At 36.5% G+C, this 26,142-nt stretch overlaps 1 protein-coding gene across 3 annotated transcripts in view; it reads right to left on the bottom strand.

The window, feature by feature from the left end:
* KIF2A (kinesin family member 2A) overlaps window positions 1-26,142 on the bottom strand; it is a 73,164-nt gene that overhangs the window by 33,325 nt on the left and 13,697 nt on the right. For all 3 annotated transcript variants that reach the window (XM_026498907.4, XM_026498909.4, XM_026498911.4), the window contains exon 2: window positions 267-361. In XM_026498907.4, coding sequence (XP_026354692.1) covers window positions 267-361 — 95 coding nt within the window. The remainder of the gene's footprint in view (window positions 1-266; window positions 362-26,142) is intronic.

The raw sequence follows: 26,142 nt of genomic DNA, 5'->3' as shown, positions 1-26,142 counted from the left end.
CATTTGAAAGGTTTTTTTCTAGAGATGATAAAGAATACATGCACTATATAAAAAAGTATATACTTTTCAGTTTTGTTTTATATTTCGAACCTTGACTGCAGGACTAGAAATAAAATTTAGCTCAGTGATCGGGGTGCCTGGCTCAGTCAGTGGAGCATACATCTCTTGATCTCGGGGTTGTGGGCTCCTGCCCCACACTGGGTGTAAAGATTACTTAAAAATGAAGATTACTTAAAAAAAAAAAAAATGTAACCCAGTGATCATACCTCTTTGCCTTTTGTATCTCCATTTTCTATCCATTCAACAGTTACACTTTCATTATCTTCATTTAAAGATGTTACCATTGCTTGATGTATTCGGCCTAAGTGGGAATAAAATACACATTTTAATTCATAAATTATGGTATTCCTAAACAATGTCAAATACAATTTTATGACTTACATGTAACTTTTCAAAGACTATGATACTAGTTTTCTTACAAGGGATTTCCAAACTCTCACAATTAGGGAATGAACTCTGTTCACGTGATCATTAATCAATGTGCTGTCAAGACCGGAACTCAAGAAACTGCATTAGACTGAAAGTGTATTTTCAACAAACACGAAAAATGGTTACAAAATGGCAGAATGCCTGAAATTTTATATCATTATATAGTTCTAATCATTACAAAGTTTCCTTACTATGAGCTGACACTGACTACAGAACAAAATTTCAAAAACCAATTTTTATACTAATATAAAACACTTATGTAAAAATCACTATCACATATTATACAAATTGACATTATTTTTATAAGACTGAGAAAAGGATTCTAAGTCCAAAAAGGTTGGGAAATGTAATCTAACATGTTCTCTTTCTGCATGCTGCCTATCCAAATCTATTTTATACCTTACTTTCTCTGGCAGCTCTAGTACTTACCATTACCATCTACAGTGAGAGGATGTTATATCTAATGTATTAACTTGTTTTCCCTCTCTTAACAGACTGTGGATGTTACTTGTTAATAACCACAGAACTAAGTAATTATTTTTAAATATTACAGAATATTCCATTATGTTTATTACAACTTAATTCATATCTATTGATGGTCACTTAGGTTATGTGCAATTGTTTGCTATTATAGACACTGTAATGAACACTGTTGCACAGGTGTCATTATACACTTGTCAGATTTTTTTTTTTTTTTAAGATTTTATTTATTCATTCGACAGAGATAGAGACAGCCAGTGAGAGGGAACACAAGCAGGGGGAGTGGGAGAGGAAGAAGCAGGCTCCCAGCGGAGCAGGGAGCCCAATGCAGGGCCCAATCCCAGGACTCTGGCATCACGCCCTGAGCCAAAGGCAGAAGCTTAACGACTGGGTCACCCAGGCACCCCATGTCAGATTATTTCTTTGGAACAAATTCCAAGAAGCAGATCAATAGGTTTTATAAGTGTTTCTGTATTTCTTATTTATTTGTTTTCATCTTACCCACCCACTTATTAATCAAAGAAGAATAGAAGCTATTTGTTATAGATCTGCATTTTCTTATTATTTAATAAAATGCTGAACATACAGAATTTTCATATGTATTTCCTGAATGAAATCCTTCGGGCATCAATAATTTACCTTTAGTTTATACCTCCTTAAATATCTAAAACAAACAAACCAACCCCCAAATATATAGTATATAAAACAAACATTGTTATATTGTAATAATAAGGCACTTACTGAGATAAGTGGACATTAGAGAATTGGGTGTTGGGGGTAGAAAGAAATAAGCTAGAAAATACTGGGAGGATTTAAGGGAGAGGCATTTAAAAAGGGGAAATGAGGTAATATTCACTGCAATTTGATATGGACAAAAATTAGTAAACAACCAGAAGAAGTGGTAGGTGTCAGTCAGGTCCACCAGGAAGCACATATCGAGACAGGGGGACAAGAGTCTTACTGTGGAAGATAAAAGAGGGGGTAAAACAGGACTAGGCATGGAAAACTTTCAGACTGTGATACAGATCTGAACCCTGTGAAGGAAAGGGGACATAAAATAGGACCGAGCAGACAGAGCCTCAGACCCTGACACAGATCTGACAAAGTGCTGGCCAACCCAGCAGGGAGCTCCAAAGCAAAGACTGTCCATTAGAACAGTCCCACACTGCCCCAAAATGGAAATACCCTAGTACCCACTCCATGCTCAGTCACTGGCTGAAGGTTTCCCAGGAAACACAAGGCCTCAGCACAAAATCTAAGGAGCCTAAGGTATTAATACCTAGAAGCTATGAACTAAATGTACTCCCTGGAGCCAAAGAGTGCTAAGGTCCTTAAAGGGAGACCCAAGCAGTGTATCTACATAGATAGCTGCAACTGGATATGAAAAGAGAGACTGAGTTTAATTGGTAGCAGAAGTAAAGAGTGGGACCCCAGAGAGTCATGAGCTGCCCTGATGATAGCCATTACAATCTAGGAGGAGCTCCCACTGCTGCAACAAACCCCACAACAGGAGTAGTGAGGCTAAGACCAGCAGCTACTATCTCCCAAACCGACCACCCCTGATAGCCTCAAAACAGCAATACCCACTAGCAGGAACAAGATGATTGCAGCAAAGGTTCTGGGGAAAATAAAGCATTTTAATATAAAACACCGATAGGATTTCATCAATGGGAAATGACTCCAAAGAAGATGTACTCAAACACTATAGACTATCATAAAGAATAACTTTTGGCAGGAAATGGAAAGGCTGTAGTTGAGGTTATTGAAGAGGAGAGGGTCTCCGTGCAATTACCAAGAGAATTACCACAATAATGAGAATGAGGAAAAGCATATCATGTTGCAAAAGCAAGACCAATATCACATTCCTGCTGTTAAGCATCTACTACAATATCCCAACTTCCCTTCGGAAGGAGTAGACTACAAGACCTATTTGGTAGGGACCTTAATCTCCAAAGGCAGCCTAGAGACATGAGCAACAAAGAGGATAAAGAAAATCAAGATTTTCTTTTCAAAACCCATTATCAGAAAACCTCAACAGTGATACCTCCAGAAGTTCAATTACCAATGCTGACACCCAGAAAACCCGAAGCCACAAGTTAGCAAAGTCAAAAGCAGCTGATCCATTAGTTAAAACTAAGCTCTAGAGGTTTAGAAAGGCAGACCTGAGAAAATGCTGGCTTATTTCTACCATGGTCCAGTTTACTCAGCCAACAGGAAGAAAGAAATATGAAATTCCAATAACAAGAAATGAATAAAGACCAAAGCTGAATGAATGAATGAATGAATGAATGAATGAAGTTTTAAGTGTCTGCTTTTTTGCCAGTAGATGAGATAACCAGAAATACCTGCAGTATAGGGTTTTGATCATTTTTATCAAAAGCTGTCTCGTTTTAAGTCTAATTTTACCCAATATGCCTCTGAAGGTTTTTTTGATTGTTTTATATATAATTCAAGTGAGATACTCAAATTTCTCATTTTTAATTTTAATAAAAAATAATTTTTTCCAAAGCATCCCATTTCTCTGGTTTGAGAAAATTCTGAATTCCAACCTCACTAATTCATTACCCTTTGACTCTCTGATTCTCCCTTTACTTTACTGTAAATTATATCATATATATTTCTACATTAAAAAAAGAGAGAGAGAGAGCATACACCTGTGTATCCACCACCAGCCAGGTTAAGAAACAATACCTCTGAGGGGTACCTGGCTGGTTCAGTTGGTGGAGCATGCGATGCTTGATCTGGGGGTTGTGGGTTCAAGCCCCACACTGGGTGGAAAGAAAAGAAAAGAAAAGAAAAGAAAAGAAAAGAAAAGAAAAGAAAAGAAAAGAAAAGAAAAGAGAAAAGAAAGAGAAAGAGAAAGAAAAGGAAGGAAAGGAGGGAAGAAAAGGAAGAAAAGAAAGAAAAGGAAGAAAGAAAAGGAAAAGAAAAGAAAGAAGCAATACCTTTGAAACTCCATATGCCGCCCTCCCTAAATGAATCTCCATCTTTTTTTTAATTCTTCAAAAATTTTTACCATATTCCCTCTCCCTCGCTCTTTCCCCACCACCACTAGTAACCAGTATCCTATATATCTGAGATAATCGTACTGTGGCTTTTTTTTACCACCTACAAATGTAACACTCAAAAAATACCTGAACAGCCTGTCTATTTTTAAACTGTATAAATGGACCGATGCTACTTTAATACTCGTTTCTGTTGTGCAACACTATTTTCCCCAAGATTCATTTATGTTGCTGTAAATAAGCACAGTTCACTTATTTTCACTACATATGAATATGCCAAAACTTAATCTACTCTGTTGATGGACATGTGTTTTCATGTTTTTGCTATTAGAAACGATGGTGCTATAGGCATCCTTATACATGCGTACTGATAAAAATATGCAAGAATTTCTCCAGGATGTGTAAGAAATATAGAGTACATAGGTACATAACTTTTCTAGTTAATGTTATGATGTTTTCCAGAGTGGCCGGACCTATAGTGATTTGTATCCTACTAACAATTACTTCACATCCACATGATACTTGGTATTTGTCAGATTTAATGTATCATACTGTGGTTCTAATTTCTCTGACTTAATGAGGCTCAGACACTAATTTCTGTTGTCTACTGGCCATCTGGACCTTTTGACTGTTTTCTTCTTCCACTTCTCTGAAGCAATTTTCCATATATTCTTGGTACTAATCTTCTGTTACATGTGTCATAAATATTTTCTCCAAATTTGGCGCTTATCTTTCCACTTTATGATGTCTTTTGATGAATTTCAATTTATTCACTTTAACGGAGTCAAATATGTATGTCTCAATTACAGCTTTGTATGCCCTAAAATTCCTTCTGACACTCAGGTCATTACAATTAGGTTCTGACATTTCCTTCTAAAGTTTTACAAAGTCTTGGGGTGCCTGGGTGGCTCAGTAGGTTTAGCCCCGACTCTTGATTTCCACTTAGGTCACGATCTCAAGTGGTGAGATGGAGCCCCAAGAGCTCTGTGCTCAGCAGGGAGTCTACATGAGATTCTCTAGCTCTCCCTCTCCTGCCCCTTCCGTCTGCCCGGACATGTGCGCTCATTCTCTTTCTCTCAAATAAGTAAATCTTTTTTAAAAATAAACTTTACAAAGTCTTTTATATTCAAGACTGCAATCCACGGTCATTCTCATTTTTGTGCATGATAACACAATTCCCACTCCCCCCACCGCCCACCATGAAAAACAAATTAATCCAGTGCCATTTCCTGAAAGGTGCTTCCTTCTCTCCTACCTATCTGTACTATGACCTGTCAAATTTCAAGCACACATACATCAGCTTATTTTTTTATCCTTGAGCCAAAATTATACTTTTTATTATAGCTTTGCAGTAAGTCTTCCTAGTTGGTAAAATAAGCTTTCCCACCTATTCTTTAAGAAGTTCTTTGATCTTCTTAGCCTTTTGCATGTCTGTATAAATTACAGAATCAGCTTGTCAAGTTCCAAAAATCAAATAAACTAATAATTTTTTAAAAACCCTGTTAGGATTCTAGTTGGAACTGCATTAAATATGTTGTTCTAGATTTCTACATCATTTACCAAGAGTAATATTTGCCAGCAGTTTTCCTTTCTCTTATTAATCTTATTCCGGAATAGTGTAAAATTAAAATTATTTAAACCTCGAGTGTCTGATATGCATTGGTTAAAACCATCTTGGCTTAGAGCTTTATTTGTGAAAAGACTCAATTTTCTTAACAATTATAAGATTATTATAGGTTCCTATTCATGACTGTTTTGATAATTCTATTTTTCTAGGAGATTTATTTAAGTTTTCACATTTTGGGCATAAAGTTGTTCATAATTACGCTGAATGCCTGTAGCATTTGTAACCATAATCACTTTCTCATTTGTAATTTTTCAACTTTTTTCTTGGCAAACCTTGTATCAGATTTGTCAATTTTGTCTTTTCTAAGAACAACACTTGCTTTTGTTGAGCCCTTTGTTATTCAATACTTAATTACTGCTCTTATCATTATTCTTTCCTTTTACTTTGGGCATACTTTGCTGGGTCATTTTTTTCTCAAATTCCTCAGATGGATGCTTAGCTTATTAATCTTTATTCCTTTTTTTTTTCCTGATAAGCAGTTAAAACTATACTTTTCTCTACAAGAACTGCTTTTGCAGCATCTCACACATTTTTTATTTAGTATTTTTGTTATTGTTGAGTTGAAACTATTTCCTAATTTTACGAATCTCTGACTCACGAGTTTTCTAAAAGTGTTTTTCAAATTCCAAACACATGGACGTTTTCTAGGTATCCTGTTATGATTTCCAAAGTTGAAGCACCTGACCAGTGAGAATAAAGTTACAAGTAACTGGTATGACCTCCCCACTGTACAGTGGCTGAGTATCAGCCCTATATATCTACCTCAGTCATATTGGACTGCCTCCCTCAGAGGAAAATCTTCTATAAACCTAGCTTCAAGGAGCTCCTCTACCAAGAGTAGCCACACCAGTGTTTATCTTCAAACAGTGAACTTGACTAATTGTGTGTGTGTGTGTGTGTGTGTGTGTGTGTGTGTGTGTGTTTAAAGTGTTCCCATCTTCCTACAGGAATTAAACATTGCCTGAATAGCCCCACCATCCCTTTGTATTTCTGATTTGTTTCTACTCCACCACGATACCTTGTTATTGAGCTTAGCTATGCCTTTTGGTTTTCTCTTACATATCTGGGCCAAAAAGATGTCAATACATAAACTTCATTGTACTACTTTGACCAGATGTCCCAATCCATCTTTAATTCTATACATCACATTCATAAAAAATGTGAGTCAGATTTGGAAACTGTAAGTTCACACAATCATATAGAATTGCTATTATTTAAATTATGACTATTACAACCTCAAAACTCAAGAGATTCAGAAGTTTTCAGCTTTATTTCAACTACTTCTAAAGATAAATTACAGTGTAGACAATGTCATCTTTTCAGAGGGAAGTAAAAAAAATTACTTGGAAAGTTTTGGGAAGTACAGGCAAATTCTGCAGAATCTCTCTCCATCTTCCCTATAGAACACCTCTTCCTTTTTAATACCCAAACTTCATAAAACATACTTATCTCTCGGTGCAAGATACTGTGGCCAATGTTTATACAGAAGATATAAATTTGTATATGCCAAAACTCAATTCACATTTTAAACAAAAGAGTATGCAAGAAAAGTTCTGAGTTACATTCCAAATACAACTGATAGATGGTCAGAAAAAGTATGCCGAGGGGCACCTGGGTGGCTCAGTCAGTTCAGCATCTATCTGCTCAGGTCATGATCTCAGTACCCTGGGATTGAGCCCCAAGTCGGGCTCCCTACTCAGGGGGGAGTCTGCTTCTCCTTCTTCCTTCATCCCTCATTGGCTTGTGCTCTCTCTCTAATAAATAAATAAAATCTTAAAAAGAAAAAAAAAAGAAGTATGCCGAGTATCAAAATGATACAAGACGTAGGCACTGGATGATGCTTGCATCATTCTCATTGTGAGCCATTTTCTGACACTGTGTGCTCATCCTGAATGCTTTCACAGTTTCTCATATTTACTTAGTTCTTGTTTTGCCCAGTGTTGAAGGAGTCCCAAAATATTTAAGAAAATGTTGAAAGAAAACACTGATGGGCAAAATGCAATTACAATGAAAGCAAATATTTTACTGCATATAAAACTGATTTGTTACCCTTATTTTCTATTTGTTAAACATGATAGTTTACTTACATGTAGGTGATTTCATAGTGTCAGTTACATTTATGAAAGAGTTTTAGGGAATTTGGTCAAAGATAAACACTGTGATTTTTCCCATTTAAAATAAAAGCAAATGGGCTCCCACTTGGTATTTTCACATACAACATTTGATTTAAGAACAGATTACTGACCTTAAATGGGAGATGACTGTTTATGTTTAAAAACAGGATCCTCGTAGGTTTCTGCTGAGAACTAATAAACTTTTAAATATAATCATATTATGATAACTATAAGTCATATAACTAAGAAGAAAAAAAATCACAAGGTCTATATTTGACCATTATTTTAAATTTTATTTATTTATTTGACAGAGAGAGCACATGAGCAGGAGGGAGGAGCAGAGGGAGAGGGAGAAGCAGACTCCCCGCTGAGTGGGGAGCCTGATGCAGAGCTGGATCCCAGGATCCTGGGATATGAACCAAGCCAAAGGCAGGCACTTAACCACTGAGCCACCCAGGCACCTCTATATTTGACCATTTTTAACCAAAGTGAATTTCATATGGTTCAACACAAGAGAAATGTACATTTCATCCCAAATTTAGATGTCAGGATAATTTACAAAATTATTAACTGCTAAATCAAATATAAATATATGAAATATTTTGAAAACATAACCTTTACTTCAAAAGCCATTTTATGTTTAGTTCATTTTAAGAATTATCTTTGCATCATTTAAGTCTCAAATTTTTGTTGAGTAAAATCAAAGAAAAAATAGTTCAGATTTCAACTTTTAAATATATTAGTAACTATTAAGACAAATTATTTTTTTAAATGAGTGAATAGAGAACAAACACCTGAATTTAAGCAATCTTTTGCCCCAGTAACAAAAATAACATATAGGTTCTACACATTTCAGGACTTTCTAATCTTTAAAATTAATGTGGTTACTTAAGATTGCTATAAAATCTCATATTTATTGAGCTGTCAAAAACAAGTCTTACATGTTGACAATTGGCTTTTGGTCTCTGAAAACAGGATCCTATTATATGTTTCTTAGTTCACAGCTGAATTCACAGCAGCTGTGAGGCTTAGAAACGCCAGCAACCAATTAGGCTGGCATAAACCTTGTCTAGCATATAAAGTATAATTTGGTTGCAAATGCAGAAGACAACAGCCAAAATAAAACAGCAAAGAATACTAATAAAATATCATTACAAGCATTTAAAAGACTGAATTTTAAAATGCTAACAAATGTATGTATTTTATTAAAAGGATACAGCAGTAGAATGTTAGGAAAAACATGAAAATGCAACAATCAATTCTTTTTAGACCCACTCTGTTTTTAAAAAGATTACAGCTGTTTCTAGCATACCTATGATTGCAAACTCCATGTTTTTTCTAATTACCCTAACCATAGAGTTGAGGTATATACATAAGCATACATGTGTTAAGTCTTCCCCCAAAAGTATTATTTTTATCAGTTCCTCTTGAGCTGTTTCTTTTTTTTTTTTTTGATGTAAAGTTCAATGAAATCTTCTTTACAAACTTGTAAATAGTAAGACTTAAATTACACTTTCAAAACTGAAACATGTAAGAATAACACAACTAAAATGATCAGTGAAAATAAAACTTCAATTATAAGACTGTTTATTATGGCAGTTTCCAAACCTTTTGAAGTTGTTAAAATATGTTTTGGCTTAAAGTTTCATAAATTTATGGGCGCCTGGGTGGCTCAGTCGGTTAAGCATCTGCCTTCAACTCAGGTCATGATCCCAAAGTCCTGGGATCAAGCCCCGCATTAGGCTCCCCACTTAGCGGGGAGTCTGCTTCTCCCTCTCCCACTGTGCTCTCTTCCTCTCCCTCTGTGCTTTCTCTCCTTTTCAAATAAATTAAAAAAATAAAAAAATAAAGTTTCATAAATTTTAAAATGATAAAAAGTAATGCGTTATAAATATTAGCTAAATATATTATTTAAAAATATTTTATACAAACTTCGAAAAACCTAGTAGTCACTAATTATTCATGTGTATGTAGCCGCGTAATGAAAACTAATACAAAAATCTAGCTTATATGCTAATAAATTCAAATTTATAGTAGTCTAGTGTCTCTATTCTTAATAAAACCTCTAGTAACCTTCTCAATTTTCAATCAGAATACCACTGCATAATTTGACAGGCTCTCTTATCTTGACTTAAAAAAAAAATGGTAATGAGGGGGACACTAGGCTGGCTCAGTCAGTAGAACGTGTGACTCTTGATCTCAGGGTCATGAGTTAAAGCCCCAAGGTGGGACTTACTTCAAAAAAAAAAAAAAAGGTAATGAAATTTAGTTCTCTCCTTTTTTTTTTTTAAAAGATTTTATTTATTTATTTGACAGAGATAGAGACAGCCAGCGAGAGAGGGAACACAAGCAGGGGGAGTGGGAGAGGAAGAGGCAGGCTCCCAGCGGAGGAGCCCAATGTGGGACTCGATCCCAGAACGCCAGGATCACTCCCTGAGCCGAAGGCAGACACTTAAGGACTGCGCTACCCAGGCGCCCCTAGTTCTCTCCTTTTGTACCTTTGCAAGCAGAGACAAAGAGGATAAGCAACCATAAATATCCATTCTCAGAATAAAGAGGTATTACTCTGAGTTATGAAATCAAACATTCACAACAAGTACTTCAGAATGTTTCCAGAGGGCAAGTAAAATACATATGCTTACTCCAAATCGGTGGTTAACAGATATCTGAAAGGAGCACTTCCAACTCAGTTCCTACCAGGAGAGAATCCTGATAAATTACCTTAAAAGACACTGACCTCAAAACTTTGGTGATTTAAATCTTGTGACAGATTAAAATAACAGATCTCTCATTTTTCTGAAATAAATCTGGCATACTGATTCTAGTAAATCAATTGTACATTGTTATAGAAACCAAGTGCAAGTATAGAATGAAAATTCAAAAATTTGAGCGCATCTTTCCAAGTGGAGTCAAAGCAAAACATGTTATACTAACTTTCACTGTCTTAGGGGAGGTCTGTTTTCTAGCTGTCTTTTAAAATAGGTATAATCCCTTTTTGTTAACTTACTAAAATTTAGACTACAAAAGGATGCTAAGTCAAGAACATGAAAAAAAAACCCACCTCTTTACTAAGTTTACAATATGATTTTCTGATAGTGTAACGGTGAAATTGGAAAAAGGTGGGAAAATACAGACTGCCAAAATGCTGCTTTAAAACAGATTAGGGGGCCTGACTAAGTCGCTTAAGCCTCAACTCTTCATTTCGGCTCAGGTCAAGATCTCAAGGTCTTAAGATGGAACCTGCAATGGTGGGGGGGGGGGGGGTCGGTGCTCAGTGGAGAGTCTGCTTTAGATTCTCTCTCTCCCTCTCCCCCTCTACACCCCGCCCCTATGCAAGTTCTCAATCGCTCAAATAAACAAATCTTTACTAAAATAAAATAGAAAGTCTAAATAGGACAACCAAAGAACACTACTAAAAGCATTATTTAGAAATTTAAAAACATTGTTAACTATACAGTAATATTTATACATCCTTTCTTATCTTGCCAACTACCTCAAAGCAGTTTATAATTTATTATTTATATTCTCTCCAACAGTAAATGTCAATCTGCTCCTAGATGCCCCTAACCAGTAAATGAGGACAGAAAAGAATGTGCTCATTTGTCAGAGATGATTACAGCAGATCCAGCAGAAGTCAAACTCCCAAACTCTGATATCCAGGTTTTGTTAAATAATCTAAGCAGTGATGAAAAGAATCTTTAATAAAGACTATGTAAGCGTCACACCTTCCTCAATAGCTTTGCTGGAACAAGGAGCCATTAGAGAAGGGCACAAATAATGCCTCAGCTGACACTGGTAACAGTGATGTTGCTGTTCAGTAAAATCCCTAGGGAATGTGACTGCCAAACATAGAGACCTTTTTGTTTTGGTTTATCACATTTTAAGATGTTACTATTATAACTAAATTAAAAAGCTCTAGCATTTCTCTTCTTAGATTTTAAAAGCACAAAGTTGGAATTTTAATATTAGAAGAAAAAACTGGAAATGATACCGCTAAGAATTTTCACGAAGAAAATACAACTTACAATATGGAACAAATTTCATATTGTACACAAACCACAAATTTTCGGATTCTTACCTCATCTACCCATTGTTTTGAAGAGCGATGTGAAAATCAAATACTACTCAGTTTCTCTGGGGTGACAGGAAAATGCCAGATCTTGTTGGGGTGTTTTTTTGTGATGAATGAACCACACTGTACACTAACAATCTGGGCAGATTTGTCATTTAGAAGAACCCTTTGTGCAGCCTTTTAGGGAAGTTCCATTCTGAATTCGCATAGGCAGTAAGAAAACTGTCATAGAAGGGCCATGATGCCGTTAAAAAGTATTAAATCACTGTAGTTTCCTGATATCACTTTGCATATTTGGGGTTAGGAAAACGGAAGATTAAAAACTGTCCAAAAACACTAAGTAAAGGGAATAAAAACAGATTTCTAAAAAAATCCCCAAACCATAAAACAGCATTTAAAAAACTTCATAAAAGTTTATTAACTAAATAAATCTCAACACATTTTAACTAAAAAGGCATTCTTTATATCTACATTCCCTTGGGTGATAGAATACTGAAAACATATCTTTCCTCATCTGTTTAGAATAAAAGATCTGCCTATCTAGAATACCAGTTTTATAAGCAGTGGAGTTAAAATAACACATTGCTGATAGTCCAAAGATTTGAAAAACTGCCTTTCCACAGATGTTCAGCTGGATACGTTAAGCAATGCTATCTAATTGTTCCCTAGCTGAAATTCTTATTTACTCAAAAGGGAATTCTATACCAATACAGCTGTGCTATTTTGTGAACTTTTCATAGTGACATGTAGATATCATCTTCTCTTATGCTTAAACACATCCTAACAAGAGATAGGGATCTTCTGGAATGTTTTCAACAACAGTAACCCAGGTAATGTGAACGTGTATGTATGTTTATTGACAAAATTTAAACGTAACTCACAAAACTGCCAAAAACATTATAAGATGTTCAGCTATTTCAACTGGTTTTCAGCTACCCTCCTAACTTTCACTAGGAAATTTAAGGCCTGAACTCCAGTGACTGAACGCAATACTGTTTCATTGCAGATATGTTAAGGAGGACACCAAGCCAACTGATAACATCAGAATCTTTCAAAAACACCTCTCTCTGATAAAGCAATGTGAATATTCTACTGAGATTAATCTTACTATGTAACACTTAGAAGAGAAATTTGCTACTGTCTACAGAAATAGTAACATAGGCCAACACTAATATGAAAAAATCCCTAGTATTCAAAATCCAGCCTGTGAACTCTTCCTGTCTTCCAGGATAATGGGACAGAAAAGCTTCCCTGGAAGCCTTGAAGAATGTTATAAACACATGGTAAGTGATTTTCAAAAACCCATATTCTAAAAAAGCACTTTTTCACAAGAAAATGAAGAAAACGGAAATGTCTATCAAGCCAGATAGTAATACATTTAAACACTTAAACATTCAAAATAAAACTGCTACGTAGATGAAATCTTCATTGAAAATGCTGTCTTTAGTCATACTAGTACAATGTCAAACGAGCCATCACTGAAAATCAATTAGTTTAATTTTAAAGAAGTCACATTCTTAAACACTATATAAAAAATGCATTCCTTCATGCATTATTCTATTGCTTGAATAGCACTCCAAATCCAGAACATTTACCCTAACTCTTTTGTGGTGGACCGAATTGTGTCCCCCCACAAATTCATATGTTGAAGTCCTAACCCCCAGTAGGATGGTGTTTGGAGATGAGACCTTTGAGAGGTAATGAGAGTTAGATGAGGTCTTGAGGGTGGGACCCTCATCATGGGATTTAGAGGCTTTCCAAGAGGAAGAGGTAGATGCTCTCTCTCTGCCAAGTGAGGACAAAATGAGGAGGCCATCTGCAAGACAGGAAGTAGACTCTTATCAAGAACCCAATCAGCCAGCATCTTTATCCTGACTGGACTTTCCAGCCTCCAGAACTGTAAGAAATGTCTGTTGTTTAAGCAATTCACTCTATGTATTTTGTTAGAGCAGCCAGAAAAGACTAAAACATTTTCTCTCAAATGATGACCATGATCAAGAAAAAGGGACACACATAATAAAGGGGTCTATCCAACAAGAAGATCTAACATCTGTAAATAAATATTTATGCCCCTAACTTGGGAGCAATTAGGAATAAAATTAAAGAAACTCATTGATAATAATACAGTAATAGTAGGGGACTTTCACATCCCACTCACAGCAATGGACAGATCATCTAAGCAGATCAACAAGGAAACAAGGACTTTGAATGGCACATTGGACCAGATGGACTTAACAGATATATTCAAAACATTTCATCCTATAGCAGCAGAATACACACTCTTTTCGAGCCCACACTGAACATTTTCCGGAAGAGATCACATACGAGGTCACAAATCAGGTCTCAACCAGTACAAAAAGACTGAGATCATATCATGCATATTTTCAGACCACAATGTCATGAAACCTGAAGTCAACCACAAGAAGAAATTTGGAAGGACAACAAATTCATGGAGGTTAAAGAACACCCTACTAAAGAATGAATGGGTCCAACCAGGAAATTAAAGAATTAAAAAAATACATGGAAGCAAATGAAAATGAAAACACAACAGTTCAAAATCTCTGGGATGCGGCAAAGGAGGTCTTAAGAGGGAAGTATATAGCAATTCAGGGCTTCCTCAAAAAGCAAGGAAAGTCTCAAATACACAACCTAACCTTACTCTTAAAGAAGCTGGAAAAAAGAGCAAATAAAGCCTAAGTCCAGCAGGAGAAGAGAAATAATAAAGATTAGAGCAGAAATCAATGAAATAGAAACAAACAAAAAAGAACAGAACAGATTGACGAAACTAGGAGCTGATTCTTTGAAAGAATTAACAGGATTGATAAACCCCTAGCCAGACTTATCAAGAAGAAAAGAGAGGGGCGCCTGGGTCATTCAGTCGGTTAAACATCTGTCTTTGGCTCAAGTCATGATCTCAGGGTCCTGGGATCGAGCCCTATATTGGGCTCTCTGCTCACCAGGGAGTCTGCTTCTCCCTCTGCCTGCTGCTCCCTATTTGTGCTCTCTGTCAAATAAATAAATAAAATCTTAAAAAAAAGAAGAAGAAAAAAGAAAGGACCCAAATAGATAAAATTATGAATGAAAGGGGAGAAATCACAACCAACACTGAAGAAATACAAATAATTATAAGAGAATATCATGAGCCATTATATGCCAACAAATTAGGTAATCTGGAAGAAATGGATGCATTCCTAGAAACATATAAACTGGGGTGCCTGGATGGCTCAGTCAGTTAAGTGTCTGCCTTCAGCTCAGGTCATGATCCCTGGGTCCTGGGACTGAGACCCTCCATCAGGCTCCCGGCTCAGTGGGGAGTCTGCTTCTTCCTTTACCCCTCCCCCCACTGCTCATGATCTCTCTCTCTCTCTCAAATAAATAAATACAAATCTCAAAAAGAAAAAAAAAAAAAGGAAAGAAACATGTAAACTACCAAAACTTAAAACAGGAAGAAACAGAAAATCTAAACAGACCCATAACCAGCAAAGAAATTGAATCAGTAATTAAAAATCTCCCAAGAAACAAAGCATCCAGGGCCAGATGGCTTCCCAGGGGAATTCTACTAAACATTTAAAGAAAAATTAATACCTATTCTTCTGAAACTGTTCCAAAAAATAGAAATGGAAGGAAAACTTCCATACTCATTCTATGCGGCAAGCATTATCTTGATCCCTCAAACAAAGACACCACTAAGAAGGAGAGTTACAGACCAATATGACTTACATGGATGCAAAAATTCTCACCAAAATACTAGCTAATAGGATCCAACAGTACATTAAAACAATTATTTACCGCAACCAAGTGGGATTTATTCCTGGGCTACAGGGGTGGTTCAACATTCACAAATCAATCAACATGATACACCACATTAATAAAAGAAAGAATAAGAACCATATGAACCTCTCAATAGATGCAGAAAAAGCATTTGACAAAATACAGCATTCTTTCTTGATAAAAACCCTCTACCATGTAGGGATACAGGGAACGTACCTCAACATCATATGCCATATACCAAAGACCCACAGCAAATATCATACATACTTAATGGGGAAAAACTGAGAGCTTTTCCCCAAGGTCAGAAACATGACAGGGATGTTCATTCTCACCACTGTTGTGCAATACAATACTGAAGTTCTAGCCTCAGCAATCAAACAAAAAGAAATAAAAGGCATCCAAATCAGCAAAGAAGTCAAACTTTCACTCTTCACAGATGACACGATCCTTTATGTAGAAAACCTAGAAGACTCCACCCAACAATTGCCAGAACTCATACAGGAATTCAGCAAAGTCGCAGAACATAAAATCAATGCACAGAAGTCTATTGCATTTCTATACACTAACAATGAAGTAGCAGAAAGAGAAATCAAGGAACCGATCCCGTTTACAATTGCACCAAAAACCATAAGATACCTAGGAATAAACCTAATCAAAGAGGTAAAAGACTTGTACCTGTACTCAAAATTATAGAACACTTATGAAAGAAATTGAGGAAGACACAAAGAAATGGAAAAACATTCCATGCTCATGGACTGGAAGAACAAATATTGTTAAAATGTCTATGCTACCCAAAGCAATCTACACATTCAATGTATTCCCTATCAAAATAACACCAGCATTTTTCAAAGAGCTGGACAAACAATCCTAAAATTTGTATGGAACCAGAAAAGACCCCAAATAGCCAAAGGAATGTTGAAAAAGAAAACCAAAGCTGGAGGCATCACTATTCCGACTTCAAGCTGCATGACAAAGCTATAGTCATCAAGACAGTATGGTACTGGCACAATAACAGACACATAGATCAATGGAACAGAATAGAGAACCAAGAAATGGACCCTCAACTCTATGGTCAACTAATCTTTGACAAAGCAGGAAAAAAATACCCAATAGAAAAAAGACAGTCTCTTTAACAAATGGTGCTGGGAAAACTGGACAGCCATATGCAAAAGAATTAAACTGGACCACTTTCTTACACCATACACAAAAATAAATTCAAAATGGATGAATGACGTAAATGTGAGACAAGAAACCATCAAAATCCTAGAGGAGAACACAGGCAGCAATCTCTTTGACCTCGGCCCCAGCAACTTCTTGCTAGAGAAATCTCTAAAGGTAAGGAAAACAAAAGCAAAAATGAACTACTGGGACTTAACCAGGATAAAAAGCTTTTGCACAGTAAAGGAAACAATCAACAAAACTAAAAGGCAACCTATGGAATGGGAGAAGATATTCGCAAATAACATATCAGATAAAGGGCTAGTATCCAAAATCTATAAAGAACTTATCAAACTCAACACCCCAAGAAACAAAAAATCCAGTCAAGAAATGGGAAGAAGACGTGAACAGATGTTTCTCCGAAGAAGACACACAAATGACTAATAGACACATGAAAAAATGCTCAACATCACTCGGCATCAGGAGATACAAATCAAAACCACAATGAGGTACTACCTCACACTGGTCAGAATGGCTAAAATTAACAACTCAAGAAACGAGAGATGTTGGTGAGGATGCAGAAAAAGGGGAACCCTCTTACACTGTTGGTGGGAATGCAAGCTGGTGCAGCCACTCTTGAAAACAGTATGGAGGTTCCTCAAAAGTTAAAATAGAACTACCCTATGACCTAGAAATTGCACTACAAGGTATTTATCCAAAGGATACAAATAGTAATTCGAAGGGGGACAGGCACCCCAATGTTTATGAGAGCAATGTCGACAATAGCCAAACTATGGAAAGAGCCCAGATGTCCATCCACAGATGAATGGATAAAAATGGGGCGCACACCCATGCATGGCACACACACACACACACAGGAATATTACTCGGCCATCAAAAAGAATGAAATCTTGCCATTCGCAATGACATGGATAGAACTAGAGGGTATTAAGCGAAGGGAAATAAGTTAATCAGAGAAAAACAAATACCGTATGATTTCACTCATATGTGGAATTTAAGAAATAAGACAGATGAACTTAGGGGAAGGGAAGGAAAAATAAAATAACAAAAGAGAGGGAGGCAAACAGGAAATAGAGTTGTTGGAAGGGAGGTGGGTGGGGGGATTGGGTAACTGGGGGATGGGTATTAAGGAGGGCAGTTGGTATAATGAGCACTGGGTGAGCACGCAACTGATGAATCACTAAATTCTTCCCCTGAAACTAATAATACACTACATGTTAACTAAATTGAATTTAAATAAAAAATTACAAAAAAGGAAAGAAAAAGGGATATAAAGACAGGGCACATTCCCTGCCCTGTGCCAAATTCTCAATGCCTGATTGCAATGTCACTACTTCTCCCAGGAATTTGTTAATACAATCCCTGCTCCACTCTACCTATGGAAGCCTATGATGATAGATGCTCTGAGCCAAGCATATTTCTATTTTCAATGCCTGGCCAATGTGGATTGAGAAAACAGTTCATCACTACTTTAAACCGTTTTACCACCAAGGTAAAATATGGAATAGCAAATTCAGTGTGGCTAGAACAGAAGGTATGCAAAGAAATGTAAAGCCACAGAAGTTCATTATGCAGATAGGTTAATGTCAGAGTATGAGTCAGTTTTGTACACATTAAATTTGAGGTATCTACTGGACATCTACTGGAGATACAGGGTGTTGTGTATATCTGATATACTAAGGACGGTCCAGACTACAGATAAAAGCTTGAGAATTGTCAGCATATAGATCGTGTATTCATTACAGGAGTGATATTGCTCCCAAGAAGACAAAAACTGGTCCTTTAGAAGCAGACATCTTAGATATTACAATGGCCTGTAGCTCTCCAAAGGGCCATAGCACATAATGGTATTAAAATCTCATGGGAGGGTGTGATTAGGGAAAAAAGTCTCAAACAGTTCTTTGGAGGAGAGCAATAATTAAGGAAGATCTGGAAACCACTGATAAAATATTTAACGCAATTAAAGGGGACATGATCACCAAGAGAATGTGGATGGAAGACCTGGTCTTCAATGGACAAAAGTCAGGGAGATAATGACATAACAGCAAAAAAGATGAAGCAGCTGCATAAAGAAATTAAGAAAAATCAGGAACATAAGAGTCCTAGGAGGCAAGAAGGTATTTCAGGGAAGAAAGTGAATCAACAGTGTCAAATACTGTTAACATATCAAGTAAAACAAGAGCATGCCTAAAAGTGAAAATGAGATCAAAGAGGTGTTTTTTTTTTTTAAGATGACTGAAATAAGAGCATTCCAATGTCGATGAAAATGATTCAGAAGAGAAGAAAATATTGATGATGCAATGCAAAGAATGGACTGATGAAGTGGTGACTTTGACCAGGTGAAAAGCAGATAGGATCTAGTTCACAAATGGAGGTAAATGGCCTAACATAGGAACCGAAAGAGTTTATTCACGGCGAAATAAGGAAGGCAGAGTTACAGGTCCAGTTATTGCTACTTGGGTAGATGTGAAGACTTGCAGAAGCTCTTTTCTGAGTGTTTATATTTCTTAGTGGCAAATGGCAAGCAAGGCCATCTGCTGAGAGTTATGGGTGAATAAATAAATACTAAGGATTTTATGACAGAAGTCAGGTAAGAAAGAGTGAATGGGCTAGAAACAATGACTGCTCATGCAAAAAAAAAGCAACCACAAATTTAAATTGTGGTCAGTCAGCATAAGTACGATTTTTTCCCCTTCAGTCAATTTCAGACAATCAAGAAAGGACACGGAGGTTTAAAATATATGTGAGGGTGGGGTCTGCCAATCAAGGGGGGGGGGCAAGGGAATATACATATACATATGAGACAGTGCTTTTAAGTAAGGACATAAAAGGGAATAAGGAACAATAAAAGACAGTAGGATTATAAATTCTAGTGGGGTCAAGAGATTAGTGAAATCAGGATACCAGAAGCAATATGCTGGAAACAAAGAGTGGTGACTGAAAAAATGGGACGTACCTGGAGCTGAGATTACAAAGATACTACAGGGAAACGTAAGGATATATAGTGAGTGAGCTAAGGCCAAGGGCCAAGATCACTGAAAGGAAGGAAAGAAGTTCAAAGAACTGAGAGGCCAGGGTAACGGAAGGATCCTATATATAAATATTGCATTTACCAAAAAATATGATAGGAACAGGATAGGAGACAGGAGCAAAAATCTTCAAGAAATTAGGGAAGCTGACGATGTCTGAGATTTCTATTTTAGAAAACCAGGTACATGGCGTTTCCATTAACCAAGATAAGGAATACAGTAAATATAGAAATATGGAGATAAAAGGCAATGGATTCTATTTTTGATGAGTTTCATTTGAAATACTGGCAGGAAATCCATGTGGAAATATCTAGATGGAAGACCTGAAACTCAAGAGAAAGATATGGTCTCAACAAACATTTTTAAAAGTTTTTATTTTAAAAACTAATTCTGTTATGAAAAATTGCAAACATAACACAATATATTATAAACACCAAATACCTTTCAGTTTCATAAATGTTGAACACAAGGCCAATCATAATGCCCTTCATCCTACCAAAGCAAATCTCAGATATCAAACACCCATATTTACTGCAGTATAAATAGAGATAACAATTTTATGTGTTTTTTACACTTTAAAAAAAAAAATCCCTTCTAGGGCTCCTGGGTGGCTCATTTGGTTAAGCGTCTGGCCCGTGGTTTCAGCTCAGGTCATGACCTCAGGGTTGTTAAGACCCAGCACCTTTGGGCTCTGCACTAGAGTCTGCTTGAGAGATTCTCTCTCTCCCTCCTTCCACCTCCTCTCATCTACCCCCACTCGTACTCACACAGCTGTCTCTAATAAATAAATAAAATCTTAAAAAACAATTCCTTCTAATGCATTTATTTTTCTTCTTTTCTCAGATGTTTTAGTACAGCTGGAAGGGTTTTCAATCAAATGAAACCCATGCCATTGATCTGTTTTAAAGTAATTAAGGATAGGGGCGCCTGGGTGGCACAGTTGTTAAGCATCTGCCTTCAGCTCAGAGCGTGATCCCAGCGTTCTGGGATCGAGCCCCACATCAGGCTCCTCCGCTAGGAGCCTGCTTCTTCCTCTCCCACTCCCTCTGCTTGTGTTCCCTCTCTCGCTGGCTGTCTCTGGCAAATAAATAAATAAAATCTTAAAAAAAAAAAAAACAAACAAAAAAGAGGACCACAAAAGTAACCAAAACAAATCATCTTTACCATAGTTAAATTTAAACTCCACTTCCCGTGTGTCTCTTCATGTCTGGTTTCATGCTGTGCTTACTAGGATTTCTCTAAATCTGAGACACATTATACGAGATATGCACACCTACACACATAAGAGGCAACCTCCAGCAATCTTTCAATTCTGGTAACAAAGACAGTCAACTTCAAGACTAAGATTTCTTTATATTCTAAGACCTTATTCATCCTCTATCAAAGTGCAGTGTATTTTTCACAAATGCTAAATTAATTTGCTCTCTTTGTAGAAAGGTCAAGAATGAGTGTTAAGATCAAAGAACATATGCAAATATTTAAGGTGATATAGGTCATGGAAAGGACTGTAAAAGTAGAAGGACATAGTAAAAGGACCTTAGATTAGGCAATGGCTTCTTAGAACAACAAAAGCACAAGTAACAAAAGATGAATAAATTGGACTTCATTAAAATTAAAACCTTTCGGGAGCACCTGGGTGGCTCAGTCGGTTAAGCCTCTGACTTCAGCTCAGGTCGTGATCTCAGGGTCCTGGGACTGAGGCCTGTATTAGGACCCCTGCTCATCAGGGAGTCTGCTTGTCCGTCTGCCCCTCCCCCTGCTCGGACACACACACACTCTCTCTCTCCCTAATAAATAAAATCTTTATTTTAAGATTTTATTTATTTCTTTGACAGAGAGAGAGAGAGACGGCCAGCAAGAGAGGGAACACAAGCACAGGGAGTTGGAGAGGAAGAAGCAGGCTCCCAGCAGAGGAGGGGGGCTTGATCCCAGAACTCCGGGATCACGCCCTGAGCCTAAGGCAAACGCTTAACAACTGAGCCACCCAGGCACCCCATAAATAAAATCTTTAAAAAAATATATTAAAAACTTTTGCACTTCAAATAATACTAACCAAAAAAGGGAAAACACAATCCAGAGGATGGGAGAAAATATCTGCAAAGCACATATCTGATAAGGAAATAATATCCAGAACATTTACATATAAAGAACATTTACAATTCAACAACAAAAACCTGATTTTTAAGATGGGCAAAGAATCTAAAGAGACATTTCTCAAAAAAAGATATACAAATGGCTAATAAGCACATTCACAACCAGGGAGGATGGCTATAATAAAAAAGACAAACAATAACAATTTTGGCAAGGATGTGGAAAAACTGAAACCCTCAAATATTATCGGTGAGGATGCAAAATGGTGTACTATGGAAAACAGTATGAAAATTCCTCAAGAAGTTCAGTACAGAGTTATCATATGACCCAGCAATTTCACTCTTAGGTATATACCCAAGAAAATGTAAAACATATGTCCACACAAAAACTTGCAGATGAATGCTACTCGTAATAGCATAACAAAAAACAAGAAACACAAACACAAAATTAAACAAATCCCTCCCAAACAAAAACAAAACCCAACCCAAATGCCCATCAGTTGACAAATGGGTAAGTAAAATAGAATATTATTCAGGTGTAGGTACTGAAACATACTACAAAATAAACATTGAGCATAGATTATGGTTAGTGAAAGAAGTTAGATATTTAAGGTTACATATTGTATAGTTCCACTTACAATGTCCAGAATAGGCAAGTCCACAAAACAGAAAATTAAGTAGTAGACGCTAGGGGTTGGAGTAAGGAAAGAATGCACAGTGACCGCTAATACGTATGAGTTTGGGTGATGAGAACGCTCTGAAATTAGACTGATAATAGCTGAAAAACTTTGTGAATATATTTAAATCACTGAATTGTGTATTTTAAAAGGGTAAAAAAGTTTTTCCTCATCTGGATTCTTTTTTTTTTTTCTTTACTGAAAAAATTGACATATAACATTGTATTAGTTTCAGGCATACAACATAAGGATTTAATATCTGTAGATACTGTAAAACGATCATCACATCAATCTCACATCCATCACCATACACAGCTACACATTTTTTTTCTTGTGATGAGAACTTTTAAGATATACTCTTAGCAATTTTCAAATATACAATACAATATTATTAACTTCAGTCCCCATCCTGTATATTCCATCCCCAAGACTTATTTTACAACTGAAGTTTATACCTTTTGACCGCCTTTACCCATTTTGCTTACTCCTCAACACCACTGCTGGCAACCACCAACCTGTTCTCTGTATCTAGGAGTTGTTTTTGTTTTTTTAGATTCCATATTTAAGTGAGATCATATGGTATTTGTCTTTCTCTGACTTATTTTACTTAGCATAATGCCCTCAAGGTCCATCCTTCTTGTCACAAATGGCAAGATTCCTTTCATCTTTTTATGGCTAAAAAATACTCCATTCCATTTTCTTCATCCATTCATCCATTATCAATGGACAATTAGGTTGTTTCCATATCTAAACTATTGTAAATAATGCTGCAATGAGCATGGGGGTACAGGTATCTTTTCTAGATAGGGTGTCATTTCCCTTGGATTAAATACATTCCACATGTGAAATTGCTCAATCACATGATAGCTCTAACTTTAATTTTCTGAGGCACTTCCATACTGTGTTCCACAGTGGCTGCACCAATTTACATTCTCACCAAAAGTGCATGAGAGTTCCCTTTTCTCCACATCCTCACCAACACTTGTCATTTCTTGTCTTTTTGGTTAACAGTCATGTGTATGTCTGTTTTGAAAAAATGTCTATGCAGAGCCTCTGCCCATTTTTTAATCAGATTTTTTTTTGATACTGAATTCTTAATATATTTTGGATATTAACCCCTTATCAGATATATGACCTGCAAATACTTTCTCCTATTTGATAGGTTGTGCCTTTTCATTTTGCTGATGGTTTCCTTTGCTGTGCAGAAGCTTTTTAATTTAATGTAGACTCATTTTTGGGTTTATTGCCTAAAAAGGGTTAATTTTATGACATGTGAATTCCATCTCAATTAAAAAAAAAAAGTAAATCACAGTAACTAGGGAAAACACAGGCAAATAGAAGGGACCAATGACAGAACACTGGAAAACACCAACGTTTAAGAAATGGACAAAGAACAAGAACTTAGAAAAGAGATTAAGAACAGATCAAAAAGTAGGAAGAAAACTCAGATAACACAATACAATCAAGTCCAGTCAAACAGTTTTAAGGATTTATTTGAGAGAGCGCACACACATGCGAGTGGGGTAAGGGGCACAGCGAGAGGGAGACAGAGAATCCCAAGCGGACTCTCCACTGAGCACGGAGCCCAACATGGAGCTCGATCCTACAACCCTGAGGACGCAACCCGATCCAAAATCAAGAATCGGAGGCCCAACCAACTGAGCCACCCATGCACCCCCAGGGAAATAGTTTTAAAAAGTAGGAGGAGATAGATAGAAAGTACTATGATTGATAAAAAATATAAAAAGTGTTCACCTTTATTAGTAATAATACAAGTTTAAATAATACTCCCCACTGTTGCCTATGAAGTTTTTTTTTTTTAAACTTTACTGAGATACAATTCACATAATATACAATTCACCTAAAGTATAAAATTTAATGGTTTTTAGTATAGGCACAGATATTTGCAATCATCACTAATTTTGTAATATTTTAATCACCTCAAAAAGGCCTTCATATCCTTTAGCCATAACTTCCCCATTCCTCCAACATCCCCCTCCCCAACGTAAGCAATCACTAATCTACTTTCTGTCTCAAGATTTGCCTATTCTTGACATTTCATATAAATGAAATCATATAATGTGGTCTTTTACAAGTGGCGACTTTCACTAAACATGTTTTCAATGTCTGTGTTGTCATATCCCATCACACTAATAAACCACAATTTGTTTATTCATCAGCTGATGGACATTAGGGATTTTCACCTTTTGGTTATTATGAATAATGCTATAAACATTAATGTACATGTTGTCATATGGACAGATGCTTCTACTTCTCTTGGTATATCCCTAGAATACAGAATGTTTTTTTAAAGACTTACTGTTTTTAGAGCAGCCTTAAGTATACAGCAAAATTAAGCAGAAGATAAGAGATTTTTCCAAACACTCCCTGCCCACACACATGCATACCCTCACCCATTACCAAAATCCCCTACCAGGCTAGTATATTTGTTATAACTGATAAACCTACAATGACATGTCATAAGTACCCAAAGCCCATTATGATTCACTTTTGGTGTTGTATGTTCTAAAAGTCTGGACAAGCATATAATGACATGTACCCACCATTATAGGGCCATACACAGTATTTTCACTGCCCTAAAAATCCTCAATTCTGCCTAGTCAGCTCTCACCCACTCCTAACTCTTAAAACCTTGAAAAAGGTTTTTAAAACCTAAATTACTGAGGATGTGAGGATATGGTTAATCTATTCATCGCTGGTGTTAAGTTCGTAACTCATTCAGTCAATATTCAATGAATGCCTGCTATGTGCCAGGTACCATAATAGATGCTAAGTTTATTTTTTTTTAAAGATTTATTTATTTATGTGAGGGGAGAGAAAGGGGCAGAGGGAGAGAGAATCCTGAAACAGACTCGGCACTGAGCACAGAGGCTGATGTAGGGCTCGATCCCCGGACCCTGAGATCATGACCTGAGCTAAAATCAAGAGCCAGCCACTTAATCACTGAACCACCCCTGGGTGCTCAAAGATGCTAAGTATGTATTAGAGAACCACAGAGACCTGATATATGGCTTCAAAAAAAGAAAGAAAAAAAAAAGCACAAAAATAAATGCATACTTACAAAGTGTGACAAAGTTTACGAAAATGTAAAGTGTACTGAGAAAGAATAAGAGATCAAATTTTGATTCGAGAGTCAGAAAAGACCCCTTTGACAAGTATAGAAATAATATTTAAGCTGAGAACGAAAAGCAACAATTGAGTCAGGCAGAGTGGGCAGTAAGAAAATCTGAGGTGAAGGGAAGAGTTTGTACAAAAGCTCTGAGGTAGTAAAAATCACTAAAAGAAAGCCAGTGAGGCTCAACAATGGGAGTAGGAGGTAGTGTGTAAGGTGACACAGGAAAAAGGTTAAGAGCCTGATCACATAAACCCTTCAAAGGTCGTGTTAAGGATCACCTGATCCATGTTCTCCAAAATCTTGATATACTGATAATTTTTCCTTGCTCTTTATTTTCAGTCTCTTCTCATCCCCTGGCTTCTTCCCTTCAACAAACATGCTGATGTGATTTCATAAAAAAACAAGTTATTAATGGGATAGCTGTGTATCTTCCACTTCCTCTATATGGATGAAAGCTCCACGTGGAGACATAT

The sequence above is a fragment of the Ursus arctos genome, unplaced genomic scaffold (genome assembly GCF_023065955.2).
Source record: "Ursus arctos isolate Adak ecotype North America unplaced genomic scaffold, UrsArc2.0 scaffold_5, whole genome shotgun sequence".
NCBI classification, from domain to species: Eukaryota; Metazoa; Chordata; class Mammalia; order Carnivora; family Ursidae; genus Ursus; species Ursus arctos.
This window is presented reverse-complemented; position numbering and strand designations above follow the sequence as displayed.